Source organism: Acartia tonsa, chromosome 2 (assembly GCF_053477335.1).
Source record: "Acartia tonsa isolate MP-2025a chromosome 2, ASM5347733v1, whole genome shotgun sequence".
In the NCBI taxonomy this organism is placed as follows: Eukaryota; Metazoa; Arthropoda; class Copepoda; order Calanoida; family Acartiidae; genus Acartia; species Acartia tonsa.
In genome coordinates this window covers 12,516,373-12,530,113 of record NC_137261.1, presented here as the reverse complement: position 1 = coordinate 12,530,113, position 13,741 = coordinate 12,516,373, and the positions used below count along the sequence as shown (strand labels likewise).

At 38.7% G+C, this 13,741-nt stretch overlaps 2 protein-coding genes across 2 annotated transcripts in view; one reads left to right on the top strand and one right to left on the bottom strand.

Moving 5' to 3' along the window:
• Window positions 1-13,741, top strand: part of LOC145312399 (trehalose transporter 1-like protein) — a 186,188-nt gene that overhangs the window by 112,487 nt on the left and 59,960 nt on the right. The window lies entirely within an intron of this gene.
• LOC145304685 (uncharacterized) lies at window positions 11,774-13,594 on the bottom strand. Its single transcript, XM_080146629.1, has 4 exons — window positions 13,542-13,594; window positions 13,238-13,321; window positions 12,937-13,004; window positions 11,774-12,572 (listed from the first exon to the last, which is right to left on the bottom strand). The coding sequence occupies exons 1-4, from the start codon at window positions 13,556-13,558 to the stop codon at window positions 12,325-12,327; spliced, it is 417 nt and encodes a 138-aa protein (XP_080002755.1). The 5' UTR covers window positions 13,559-13,594; the 3' UTR covers window positions 11,774-12,324.

The following is a 13,741-nucleotide window of genomic DNA, read 5'->3' as shown; positions in this document are numbered from 1 at the left end:
TGGACACGGCTGGGCTGCTCCTGGCTAGATACAAATTTCCATTGAGCGTTATCTGTATGCGGCCGAGGCACCCCGATACCCTCCCCAATGACAGACTGGCAAGCGACTGGCACTTGCCTGGGTGTCGGCTCCCCTAGCCCTAAGTGCTCCCTTCCCTTGTCCAAGGCATGCCCAGTGGCATGGGGCTGAAGTGCATGTGACACAGGCTCGCCCTTACTCACTGCCCTCCCCTGCCCTAGGAACTCAGGTGCATGTGGCACAGGCAAGTCCTTATTTTCCCAAATTTCAATCTCCCCAGCCCCAGGTGCAGGGGGCACAGGCAAGGCTGGGTGTTTACAATATTTTGGATACAACACATTTAACAAATTCAACTTATCCTGATGTTGAGCAGCTGGGTTCCCTTGGCTGGCAGGGGGCTCTGGATGGCATGTAGCTGGACTCTCCCTGCAGGCTGGTGGCGCTGGCTGGCATGTAGCTGGGCTCTCCCTGCAGGCTGGTGGCGCTGGCTGGCTGGGGGTGACGGGTGTCACCCCTTCCTCTGGGACCGCTGGCTCGTTCCAGGACTCAGGTCTCTCGGTGGCGGCGACGGTTGTCGCCCCAGACATCAGGTTGGAGGCTGGCTCGTTCCAGGATCCAGGTATCTCGGTGGCGGCGACGGTTGTCGCCCCAGGCACCAGGTGGGAGGCGCTGGATAGCACCCCCCCATCATCCCAGGTGGCGACGCCGGGTGGCGTCCCATACATCGATGCAGAGGTGCTGGCTAGCACCTCCTGCCTCTCTCGTTCAGCGGCTGCCAGGGCCTCCCCATACACCGTCTCAGGGACGCTGGGCAGCGCCCCTCCACTCTTGCTGGGTAGGCTCAGTCGGGCAGGTTCCATCATGTTGAGGCTAAAAGGCTGGGGCCTCAGCACCTCTGGCTCGGCTATGTTGTTGGGCTGTATCAGCTCTGGCCCCAGATGGTTAAGACTGAAGCCTAGGCCAACCCGGTTGGGTTCAGCCGCGCCGCCCAGTACGTTGATTCTAGCTGGGACAGTCCCAAACTGCGGCATCCCATCGGCTCGGTCCGCAGCTCTGGGGGCGGCTGCTTGCTGTGGTGGTGCTGGGGGCGCGCTCCCTTCCATATGGGCCACTCTGCTGGGCTTCCCTGGAGGGGCACCCTTGTCGGCGGTGCGCCTGCGGCTGGCTACCTGGGCCCAGTCGGCTCTACAATCGGCCGCCGTGTGACCGTCATAGTGGCAACGCTCACACTTGGCAGAACGGTCACGGCGTGGCTGGGTGCGTCTCTCCTCTAGGCTAACTTCCACAGGCGTTGGGCAGTCTCGAGCTCGGTGGCCTCTCCCCTGGCAGCGGTAGCAGCGGCCTGGAACCTTGTCATCTGGAGCGACCTTCCCCATCTGGTGGAGACCCGGAGCCAAGGAGCCAATCTCCATTGGCTCCGACTCGTCATATTGGGGCAACTGGATGCAGGCAGATCCAGTCAGCCCGTCGGTCGAGTCCACTAAGCACACACCTTCCTTCAGCTGCTTAGTAACCATGGTCACGGTGAACATGGCCTTACGAGTGTACTCAGGTACACTCGTAATTTCATGGTTCATCATGAGGCGTTTTACGTTGGCGTTACGAATTCCACGATTTAATTCGTCCACCAACAACTCAAGATCCTCATGGTTGTAGGCGTCCCTATACAAGGCGCACTTAGTTGATATGTACGCCTGTATAGGTTCTGTCGAGTGTTGCTTGTAATCCCTAAACGCTTGTTTAAGCGTTTGGGATTCAAAAGCAGGGCGAAATAGCAACTCACACTCGGTCTTGACCTGTTCGTAGGTCAAGGCTTGGCCTGCCTCGCCAAACAGATGGGACGCCATTTCCGCCGCTTGCCCTACCAGTGACAGTAGTAGGGCGTTGCGGCGGTTGAGGGAATCATGAGGTGGTACGCGGTAAGCCGCCCATGACATCTCAAGTCTGCGGATATGTGCCGACCAGGATTGTTTGGGCGGCCCTCTAAACTCCGGCAGATTGCTCAGCATCAGCTTGCGGTACTCGGCTGGGGCCGGCTGAGGGTCATCCTGGAGCCATCCTGGGGCTTGGTCACCTCCTGGGGCTTGATGCTGGTCCATTGGGTCAACGGTGAAACGGCGGGCACAAAGTTATACAGTACTAAAATTGAATGGTTTGTCACTTGAGGCTTCCTAGCCCAACAGCCAACACTGTTTGTATCACTAGGTTGGGCGTTTAGTTACAAGGATATAACTTAGCTGTACTTATCACTAGTTAGGTGTTGAGGTTGTAGGGTAGGCTGGTAGAGGTAGATAGATGTTGAGGGTCTGAACTGCTGTCAGGAACTGATTGGGTTTTCCCTTATCACACTAGAGCTAGAAGGAAAGAAACTTGCAATTCTTTATTTGCTAAAAATACCCCTGTTAAATGCTATGGAGTAGCTCCGCTCTGGTGTGAGTGTGTGTGTGTGTGTGTGTGTGTGTGTGCGTGGAATCTCCTGTCCTTGTAACGCGCGTTCGCGCCGTCAAGTCCGCGCACACGGGGAAAACGCGCTCTCACCCCTCAACTCGCTCTCTCATTGGTCCGCTTCGTCCGTTGGATTTATGATATTTTCCGCACTCTGTTGCGCTACCCGTGAATGGCGCTCTGTGTATCCGATCGCTAGCTCCACACTACAGACGGACTTAGTCTAGTGTGGGTAAGAAGGGGGAAGCGCGTGAGGGGACGGGGGTAACTCCGTCCGTTCCCCCTGTGAGGGAGGGGGGTAACTGTGTGCTGGTGTAATAGGGCCTTTTCTTCTTAATCTTAGGCTTATCTATTATATCACCCTGATTGTATTTGCCTTCAATGGAGAGGGGCCCCTCCCCTTCCCTTGGAATAAGGGGTGTATTGTTGTTGTGCTGTGGGCTTGAGATTGTTTTGATTATATTACATCTAGCTTCTATTTTTGTCCTTATCACAATTGCATAACAGATTTGTTTACCAACTCTGTTCTATTTTTAGCTGTTATCACAATACACAGTAATCCAAGCCTGTTCTATTCTTAGATTTATCACAACACAACAATTTGTTTGCCAAGCTTTGCTCATAAATCTATTGTTTGGCCATCACACTAGGGTGGTAATCCCTGCAAATGTGATATAATATCTGTTTTCTAGATGGGTGGCTGCGTTGTAGCTTCTCAGGATACTCGGGGTTGACGTAGTTTTTCTCTGTTCTGGTGCACTACACTCGTATGTTAGCTCGCAGCTTGCAGCTATGTGGCATGTTTCAGCCTATCGGCGGCAGGGAATGTCCCGTCCTGCTAGCGCCGCTGATCCAAATCCGGCTGATGGCGGCAGGGAATGTCCCGTCCTGCTAGCGCCACTGGTTCGGATCCTGCTATTTCTTGCAGTAAAGTTGGCCTATTTTCAGCCGTTTACACTTATTTGGCTTGTTTCAGCCGGTCCGCAGGCCTGTTTCAGCCCTTTTGGCGCTCAATTCTCCGTTAGATATCAGCGCTGCTCGCGGTTATTCGTCAGATTTCGCTGTCTCGCTTCCACAACTGCCGGATGCAGAGTTAAACTTTGCTGTCCAGGGTGGGTAATTCAGGTTGCTTGCGTCAGTTTTGCCAGATTCACTGCTGGGAGTACCTTAGCCTCAGATGCGCGTCTGCTCTACACTTGTGGTTCGCCGTAATCTCACACAGCTGTCACCAAAGTTGTGGTATCCGCCGAGGATAAATGGCAGACACCGGAGTTCAATTAGATTACGGCAGTGTGACAGACGTGGACACCTTACTATAGAGAAGCTACGCTTCTCTAGCTTTCACTAGATAAGGATCAACATCTATTTTCAGTTGTCACTTTATTGAAGGGTTAAGAGATACTGAAGCTATATACAACAAACAATAATTACATGGGTAGGAATAAATAATCATAACATAAAAGCATAAATAATACATATACAATGGTCAGTTTGGGCAATAATGATTCCCCCATCCCTGGAAAGGGTGGGGGAGAATTAAGAATACAGTTAACCATAATAAACATGACAGATTCAATCATTAATTATAAGCGTAGGGAGGGGGTCACTAGACCCCTTCCCCAGGACTCGGGGGAGGGCCATTGACCCTCCACCGAACCCCAGATCACGGTTGCCGAATACCACAATATAACGACTTTAATCACAACCTATAGATTTAACATTTCAACGTGATACACATTCAAAACAGAAAGTGTTTCTGCACCACAGTTTAATTAATTCACCCACAATTCTTAATAATCCTTTCCTATTATAGAAAAATACAAAATAGAACGATGTCTGTTCGTCTGTCCATCTCTGAAGCATAACATTTTGAATCGTTAAACCGATTGTGATATAATCTTCAGGGAATCCTATTAAAAGTAGTAAGGCTTTATTGTCTGAAGCTTAAGATCTCATAACTACTAATCTGATCTAATTTAGGTGTCACATAGGTCTCGTAATGGTTTTCGGCTAATTATTTTAACAGTGTTTTCTGTATTGCAAAAACAAATTATAAATTATAATCATGCAAAATGAAAAGCAAAATTGAATTGCACGAAACGCAGATTTTAAGCAGCTTCCGGAGAACTATTTTTTTTCAAAAGTTATTTGGCTTTTTCGTAAATCAATTAACTGAAACTTTAAGTGAAAAAAAGACAGGATTTTGTAATATATATAGGCTTTTTAATGTCTAAAATATACTATTATTTGCTATTTTTATAGACTCTCTCTCTCTCTACCCCTTCGAATACATCGAGCTCCTAAATGTTAGGGCCATGGTCGCTAGAATATATACATATATAAATGCATCTTTCCATCGATAAATTTTAATTATCTGATATTCTGTTTTTATTTTGTTGTTATCGTTGACTATTTAGGGGGGATAAGACAATAGAAATTAAATAGATGATGTAAGTTTGGACATTGTTGGTTTGTACCAACCAATCAAAAATGTCAGCACCCAAAGCTATTGAGACAACCAATGAGAGAAAATATAATCATCATAGTAATGTTCCCTTCCTCTTGCTTTGCTCTTGAATGCGAAGTTTTAATATTCTGTTTTTTCAGTTTTGACACTCTACAAGTGTTAATGTTCGTTTGTCCTGCCGTCTCATAGCTTTCCTTTTATGGGTGTTGTCATCCTTGTTTTTAAAAGTCTTGCAAAAATACTAAATTATATCTTTATTTGAAATAGTGAAGATAAAATAAATAAGTTGTGTTGATGTTTTGATGATTGCTATTTGTCTGAAATATACCAGGGTTTTTGCCTTTATCATTTCTTACAGTGTTCCTACAGTCAAACATAAAATTGCATAATATCAAATAGCTTTTCACTAAAATATTTTACGTTTATCCTTTATCATTTTACATAGTTTACCAGTCCGATATTTATACTTACTATATTAATACTTTTAGTATTATTGCCAGGACACCAGGCCTCTACAATAAAACTCTGGACATAAAAATACCATGCTATTGATATTATTAGTATCATTGCTAAAACATCAGGCCTCTATAATTTTGTAGAAACTCTTGATAGAAATGGTTTTCATGAACGTGAACTGAATTTTTATATTATATCTTTTATCCATCTATCTCTTTTTTACATTTTAAACGGGAAGCTCTTCTGTAAGATAGAATGTACTATAGATATAAAACTTGGCATAATGATTCCTGTTACAGTTAGGTACGATTTAGAAAGCAACTCGATAATCGTAACCAGAAAGTTCTTATATCAATTAAAATGGCTGTTTTTTATCACTTTTTCGAGAAAAAAAATTATGTATTAATTTTCCAATTCATCTGATTTTTTATATAACCCATTCTAATCCCCTGGGTGAACTAACTGAACAATAAATGAGTTCCATATTAGCAAGCTAAATTGTCAAATTTTCCCATGTCAATATGTCCGAGTATATCCTATATTTATTATATATCTGACCAACAACAAACAATAAATCTATTCATACCTATATATATATAATATATATCAATTTGTCCATTATCTGTCTATCTAAAAATATCCAAACCATATCTTTTTGGTATTTATCTTTGATACGAAGTACTTGATGTCTGTCCGTCCGCCCGTCCCTTAAGATCTCAGTAACCACTGAACCGATTGGATTCTACTCTTCAGAAAATATACCTACTGGTCCTGTGGTGGTTTTTATATTTTATATTTTTTTTTATTTTTTCCTCTAAACCTTTAGGGTAAAAAGCCCTTAGAGGTTATGGGCGAAGCCGCTAGTCTTTCTTTAAAGTATCCATCCATCTATTTATCAATCTATTTGTGTAAATATAATCTTATTTACTAATTTATCTATAGAATTTTTTTTACTAGCTATGATTGATCTAAAAATCTATCAAATCATCTTGATTTTAAATCAATCTATCTATCTCAGTGTCTGAATGTATGAACGTCGTAGATATTGTTTTCAAAATCCTGATTTGAATATTAATAAATATAAAAGTAATATTCTCTGCAATCAGATTTACATGTGAATTTTATATTTTCATTTTCTTTCTAAATTGTTTTTATTGTTTCCGTATTCTTATTAAGTGCGAATCTTTTCAATATTTTGGAATTGTTATGATAATCTTGTCATTATCAAAAAGCCTGTCTGTATGTACAGTTGGATCAAATTTTCAACTATTTTGGGGGGGGGGGGGTAGTTCCCCCCACTAATGAAATGGAAATAGCCCCTTAAAGAGCATAAAATACCGCCCTAAATAAACTATTTGCATGTTTTCTTTTTAAAAAAAAACTAAAATTGAAAGTGCCTCTGAGGACGTTGCCATTAGTGTTATAAAACCGGAATAACTCTACAATTAAGAATACATAATTATATAAACATAATGAACCCCAATGTTAAAAAATAATTTTTAATAATCTTTAAGGCGTTACAGAAATTCGCACGCAGTTTCTATGCTTTTTCACCAATAATAATAGGTGTTAATTAATTGTCTATTGTCTTATACCTTAATATCCCTGAAAGTGATATATATTCCCCTATTTTTTCCGGATGGTACAAACAAGAGTGGTTTTGAGGCGGAGGGAACTTAAACATATATGATTGAAAATATATTCAAACTTGAGGGGGGGGGGAGGGGTTAATCATACACTTCTTTGTTAGTTGATGTACTCATTTCATGTGTGATAATCTGTCAAACACCTGTCAAGTATACACTATACATACATAATGGATTTATCATATATGTGGATATATTGACAGAAAATTTGTCGTTAATTTAGCTTGCTAATATTTTTGGTCAGTTCGTTAATCCAGTGGAAGGGGAGGAGATGGGATAACAGTAACAAGCCCTTTTCACTCCACATGGGGAAGCAAAGGCCGCTGACAATTTGTCAGTGTTTCTGTAACAATGTGGCTTTTTAATGGATGTAGGATAGGGTTGTCAGCCCTAAGCCCTATGATTGCGGTATAAAGCGTCCATTTGCCATCAGACAACCAACCCTTTGATTGCACGACCTTTGTCTGGGAAGTCCTAACTGTGCATGGTAGAGAGTTGCGCCTGTTTTGGGCCAAGGCATTCCCCACTACTCTAACTATTTATGTCGCTCACCTGACATAGCAGCAGTAGGAACCATTTTTAACGTCTTTAGTTATGACGCGGTGTCGGAACGAGATTCGAACCTATAACCTTCCCGACGACGAACGGATGCACTACGTGTTGAGCCACGGTCGCGGGAGATGGGATAAAGATGGCTGTAAAGATGGGGGGTATCGTTATTTTAGCCAGCTGCGAGCATCACTTTACCAGAGTTCATGAGAATTTGGTACAACATCCAAGTAATAATATATCGTACACCACATTGGCATGTTCAAGAGTCGTTTACACAATTCCCAAAGTTTATGATAAGGTTTTCTGGCTTGTTGGCTAAACATTTTTGAGGTGTTTTATTGAATTTTTATTGGCTGGTTTATTAAGTTGAAAACCTAGTGTAAGATCCAATTTAAAAAAATCCATTTTTGCGATAATCTGTACATTTTGAAGTAAAAACTAATATCTAGTTTAAACGTCAAATATAAGTAGAAAACATTCAAAGCTTTGGATTATTCGCTATCGATTTTTATTTTATTCTTTTTTATAAAAAAAAACTCAAACTATTGGGTAAATTTCCGCTTGGTTGGACTCAAATTTGTAGTAAAAATCAGGGCTCGGCAGCCGTCCATAAGCCACAAAGAAATCAACCTTTACAATTTGTAAAATCAGCTGTATTTTTAAATCTTGCCAAATATGACGATTTCTATTTTCAAAAATAATTTAAGCATCTAAACGGACATAATATTGATGCTTAGTTGCGGCTGACGCGCGGATGCCGAGCCCTGGTAAAAAATCTCTATTTAAAAAAATATCTATTGACAAGTTAGGTGTGTATAATAAAGTGTTTTAGTGGGTTTGTATGTTTGTCCATCTGTCTGTCATTGTTTTAATAGATGCAGTATGTCTCCCTCTATTTCTTTTAAACTTTTAGTAAAGGATTTTTTAGAATTAAGAAAATAAAAAAAGTGAAATACTACAATATGTTCAATATAAACAAGGATGACAACATTCAAAAGTAGCGAAGCAAAAAAGTGGATTTAAAAACGTACAAAGTGAATCGAATATGTTCAGTGGTCATACAAAAGAAAGAGGGATTAGAATAAAAGATACTAAGAATGATTTAAATCACAAAACTTTCATTTAAACTACTTACAAGAAGAGGTCTAGCATTAATAGCAGCTGAGTAAATCTCATTTCCCCCATAGCGATACGGACAGAATGATGTTTAGACAAAGTGAATTATAGATTAGCTTCGCTACTATGAAGAGAAATCTATAAAATCCTTTAGAAATCTTATTGAGTTGCCTGGACGGACAGACGAACGTATCTAGAGTAGCTTTGATACTACAAATCTTTCGATAAATTTCAAGCTTATTTCTATGTTCATGCTTTTATATAAGAGGTTTTTTTTATAGCCAAGTTTCCTATATATAGGGTTTGAGGTCCTCTAGGCATGTCTAAATTCTCATAGCAATTTAAAACTATGTTTGAATTAAATTATTTTTAATATGTGTTTCGCTACATATGGATGTTGTCATTCAGTCTTGTTAAGTTAAATATTTGTTTATATGATACACTGAGAGCTTATGGGAATATATTCCTTGTTATTTTAATAATCCATCATATTATTTATAATATTTCTACGGCCAATTAGTACCTCTGGAAGCACACAATATAAATAGTAATTGAAGCTAAATAATATATTGTGATCTATTCGTTACTACCTTCGTTAGACCCAGCATATTAACTAGTTAGTCTATAAACATTTAAAATGGGTTAATTGGAAAGAATGTGTGAACTTTATAAAGCTCCATGGATACTAATATAGTTAACTAGAAATTGAGTTAATTTTGTAATTTGTAAACTTTTACAAATCTCTAAATATCCATTAGAGCTAAACAAATTTGTCTAATAAAAATGGGAAGTACACATAGGCCAATATATTGATATTCATCCCCAATAATAATACACAAAATTACACCTTCTGTAGATTACAATTGTTGGTTTAAACGTTTTGACACTCAACTTAAGTAACCTTCCAATCAAATTCAAAAAAGTCCCAAAATTTGTGAAATCAACGAATCAAGAAAACGTAACTATAAAACTTTGGGAACCAGTGTAATAAACAGCCCAATATCCCCTTTCTCCCTGGTAGTACATCAATTTATTGAAAGTTGTCTTATCCTTAAGAAACCCCTATTTTCCACATAAAACTATTCATGGACTGCAAAGGGGCGTTTCGTCTTATTTTCACAGTAGTTTTTTCCCTATTATTTTAGGTTAGGTTAGGATAAGTTAGGTTAGGTGATTGCCCTACCTGGTTAGAGCCTTCCGCAGGGGCTAGAAATAGGGGAAAATACGACGAAACGGCCACGAAAGGGACTATATACCAAAAGTCTAACAAAACTGGTATTAATTTTATGATTTTTATTTTAATGTTTGAGAAAAATTGTCTGTAATATCATTCCATACGTGATTTTTCAGTATTGCTTAGAACCGGTTTTAATCCAGCGGATATGAATCTGTTTCGAAGTCAAACTGGAAAATACATTATTTCTGTTGTTGATTTAAAATGAAACTTTATTGTATTAGTAACTTTGATCTTAAGTGGACAAGAGTTGAAAAGAGATTTGGGTTACAACTCTTACTCTTCTATTTCTTATTTATAACTCTTTTTTATATTATTATAGAAATATGGGATATATTATTACTTTGATGTTGCACCAGATTTTCATGTACTCCGATAATGTGATGCTTGCAGATGGTAAAAATTATGAAACCCTCTCTTCATCCATTGTACTCCATCCCCTCCCTCCTACTGGATGAACGATCTGACCAATAAATTAGGTCCATAGTAGCAATTTAAATAGACGACAAATTTTCCAATAGCAATATATCCACAAATATCCTGTATCCATTAATAGAAAGAGAAAATAAAGTAAAGATCACTCAACAGAGTTAAACAAATTAGGTCAAACGTATTTGGCAGGTTCTTTAAATCTGCAAAATTAGAAAAAAATACCTAAATATAATGAATTTAAAAGAATAAGTTTAACATTTGACATAACCCTCCCCTTGTCTAAACCCTGTCAAAGACCAATATATTGCTTTGTGTGACCATATCGTTTTATACTAGTTGCTTCTCAAAGGTCATGGAAAGGTTTATTTTTGGGGAGGGTACCACCACCTTCCCTAGATTTATCGCCCCACCCCCCCCCCAAAAAAAAAAATATTCTGTCCTTTTTTCTTCATAAAACTAAAATAAAAAAGTTTGGGTCGAATTCAACTACCTCTAGGGCCGTATCTGCTAATTGATAATATTTAGCATATATCATATTTTGTGATCTTTAGCTGTTTAAAATTTACAGTGATATGTGGTAACACCCAATATTTGAAAGTTGACATAATCAAGAGAAATGGACTCGAAATTGAGTAAGAATATACGTGGATACATTGTCAATTTTGTCCAACTTGGCTTGGTCAGTTCGTTCATCCAGTAGGATGGAGAAAGATGAGATGAAGGAGAATGATGGTGGTATTGTTATTTTAGAAAGCTGCATGTATTACTTTATCAGAGTACGTAAAAATCTGGTGCAAAATCCAAGTAATAATAAATCGAATGGACTCTAAAAATGGAAACAAGGACAAAAAGAATATAATTGGAATGTTTGAGAGATACATTGGAATAGTATATGCCGGGACAAGAAAATCCCAGGACGGAATTAATACCATAAAAAAACCTAGTTTTTACCACTTTTATGGTAAAATTTTACCAGCCTATACGATCTAAAAGGTGGTAAAATTTTACCGTAACCGTGGTAAAAACACTTTTTGTGGTACTCTGTGACGCTTTTTACCAGCGATTTTTACCACAATTATCGGTAAAATTTTACCAGATTTCCGGTAAAATATTACCATTTTAGGACGCAAATTTATACCAGATTTTGACCAATTTTTACCACTTTTTTGGTAAAATTTACCGCAAATTTCTGTAAGATTTTACCGAAAAAGTGGTAAAACTGTTCAACACCTGGTAATATTTTTGCCCTAAATTGGTAAAATTTTACCAGAAATAGGGTAAATATGGTAAAAATTTACCAAAAATTGTGGTAAAAACGGGTGGTAAAAATCACGAGAAAGTGGTAAAAAACGACCTTAATTATAGAAAAACATCGCTTGTACACAAATCGCAAAAATAAAAAAAAAATTGTTTTCATTATTATCTTTATTGATTGAAACACTTAAACATATTTTTTTACATAATGATTTACATAGGTACGATAGCGCGATACTATATAGGTATATATTCACAGAAATTTTCTTAATTAGTCTATAATTCTAGACGTGGTTTAAATGACCAAATATTACATAGTTTTATTCAGATAATATAACTGCATGTTTAATCGGTTTAAGCTGAGAAATTAACACAAATATACATAGGTTTTAATTGCTGAGATCTGGATTCTAATTGTACTTTATACTAGAACATTTTTATACACAAGAAAAATATATTACGAAGTTACTTTCCATTATAAAATTTTCAAAAATTTGCTATATAGGAATAGCGGTTTCAAATATAATATTATATGAATATTCTCATCGTCAGAACAAAACTGTCAAAACTGTCATATAGATTAATGTACGTACAAATTAAAGGTGGTTAAACATATTTTTGACTCAAGATATCTTGATATATATCACTTTTTTATCACAAATAGTTTATATATGATCTGACTGGAAGGACTATTATACATCAGCTTACTTTTGTCCTTCTTTTCTTTCCTTTTGCCTCTTGTGAAAGAAGACGCGGCAGTCTGCACACAAATAGGTGCATTCGATGAGTCTTGTGTTTGTTGGCAGCTCGCTTCGGGGACTGCGTCCATGGGCGCAGGTCTTGATTTTCCCCGGTGTTGCAGTTCTTTTGCGCCTACTCAGTTTTGATGCTGGCGGGATTGTAGGAGGGGGTGGTTCAAACATCTCCTGCTCATCATCTGACACCCGATACACTGAAATTAAAATATTTTTTAAAATTATTTTTTTGTACAAAAAAATACTTCAATTTTACAATAGTTTTTTTTTCTAGCCTAACCTAACCTAGTGTATTAATAGAAAGAGTAATATTTCTAGTTTTAGCCTAGCCTAGCCTAGCCTAGCCTAGCCTAGCCTAGCCTAGCCTAGCCTAGCCTAGCCTATTCTAACCTAACCTAACCTAACCTAACCTAACCTTTACCTAACCTAACCTAACCTAACCTAACCTAACCTAACCTAGTGTAATAATACAATGTATTACGGCATTTTCTTAGTGCCTAGTACAGAAATGTTTCACTATATGCTTTGGGCACAGTCGCTAGTATAAATATTGTACTATACCTGGGCTTTTTGGTCCTGGATTCTTTATGTTCTCATAAATTATATCAAAATCCGGTTTGTCTTCCATCCTGAAATTAAACAATCTATACTACAAAGTAAAACGATTTTTGTTTGTATGTAGTGAAGGATCTTGTTAACCGCTGAACCGATCGGGTTCTTCTCATAGGTACCGGCAAGGGAAGGGAGTGGCAAAAGAAACTTTAAGGATATACTTCATATTAGAGGGTTTAGCGTACAGAAAAATCATTTACAACACAGTCGCCAGGATAAAGTAGTAAAAACAATTTTTAAAAAATCTTACTTTGCTGGTGTTTCCATAACAGTGACTTCCTTAACCTCGTTCTCATCCGAATTTTCTGGAGAGCCAGCTGCAGCTGTTTTGTTCCTGAATTAAACAATATATATATAATAATCTATTTAAATTAAGTAGTTAACTTTTTGGTTCCACATTTACCCCTTCCACCTTACCCAGCTAGAGGCGTACTTGTTAGTACTCGCTTTTAATAAATAAAGGAACACGTTGAATTTGTCTTTACAGAAAAATCATTTACAACACTGTCGCCCGGATAAAGTATGAAAAAATAATATTAAAAGAAATATCTTACTTTGCTTCTCCTTCCATAACAGAGGCTTGTCCGACCTTCTGGTCATCCTTTTGTGCCGCCAGACATTTCTCGGATTGCTCCCTGAATTAAGCAATCATATTATTATTAAATAGTAAACTTTTTATGGTCCACATTTACCACTCCCACCTTACCCCTAGAGGCATACTTGCTAGTTTTGTAATATATAAAGGTGAATTTGT

Bases quoted from the DNA above. Each gene is read 5' to 3' on its own strand.
- LOC145304685 (XM_080146629.1), bottom strand. The intron at 13,005-13,237 runs GTAAGATTTTTT...GTTTAATTTCAG, and splicing joins GTTATGGAAACACCAGCAAA to GATGGAAGACAAACCGGATT. The intron at 12,573-12,936 runs GTATAGTACAAT...TTTTAATTTCAG, and splicing joins TCCAGGACCAAAAAGCCCAG to TGTATCGGGTGTCAGATGAT.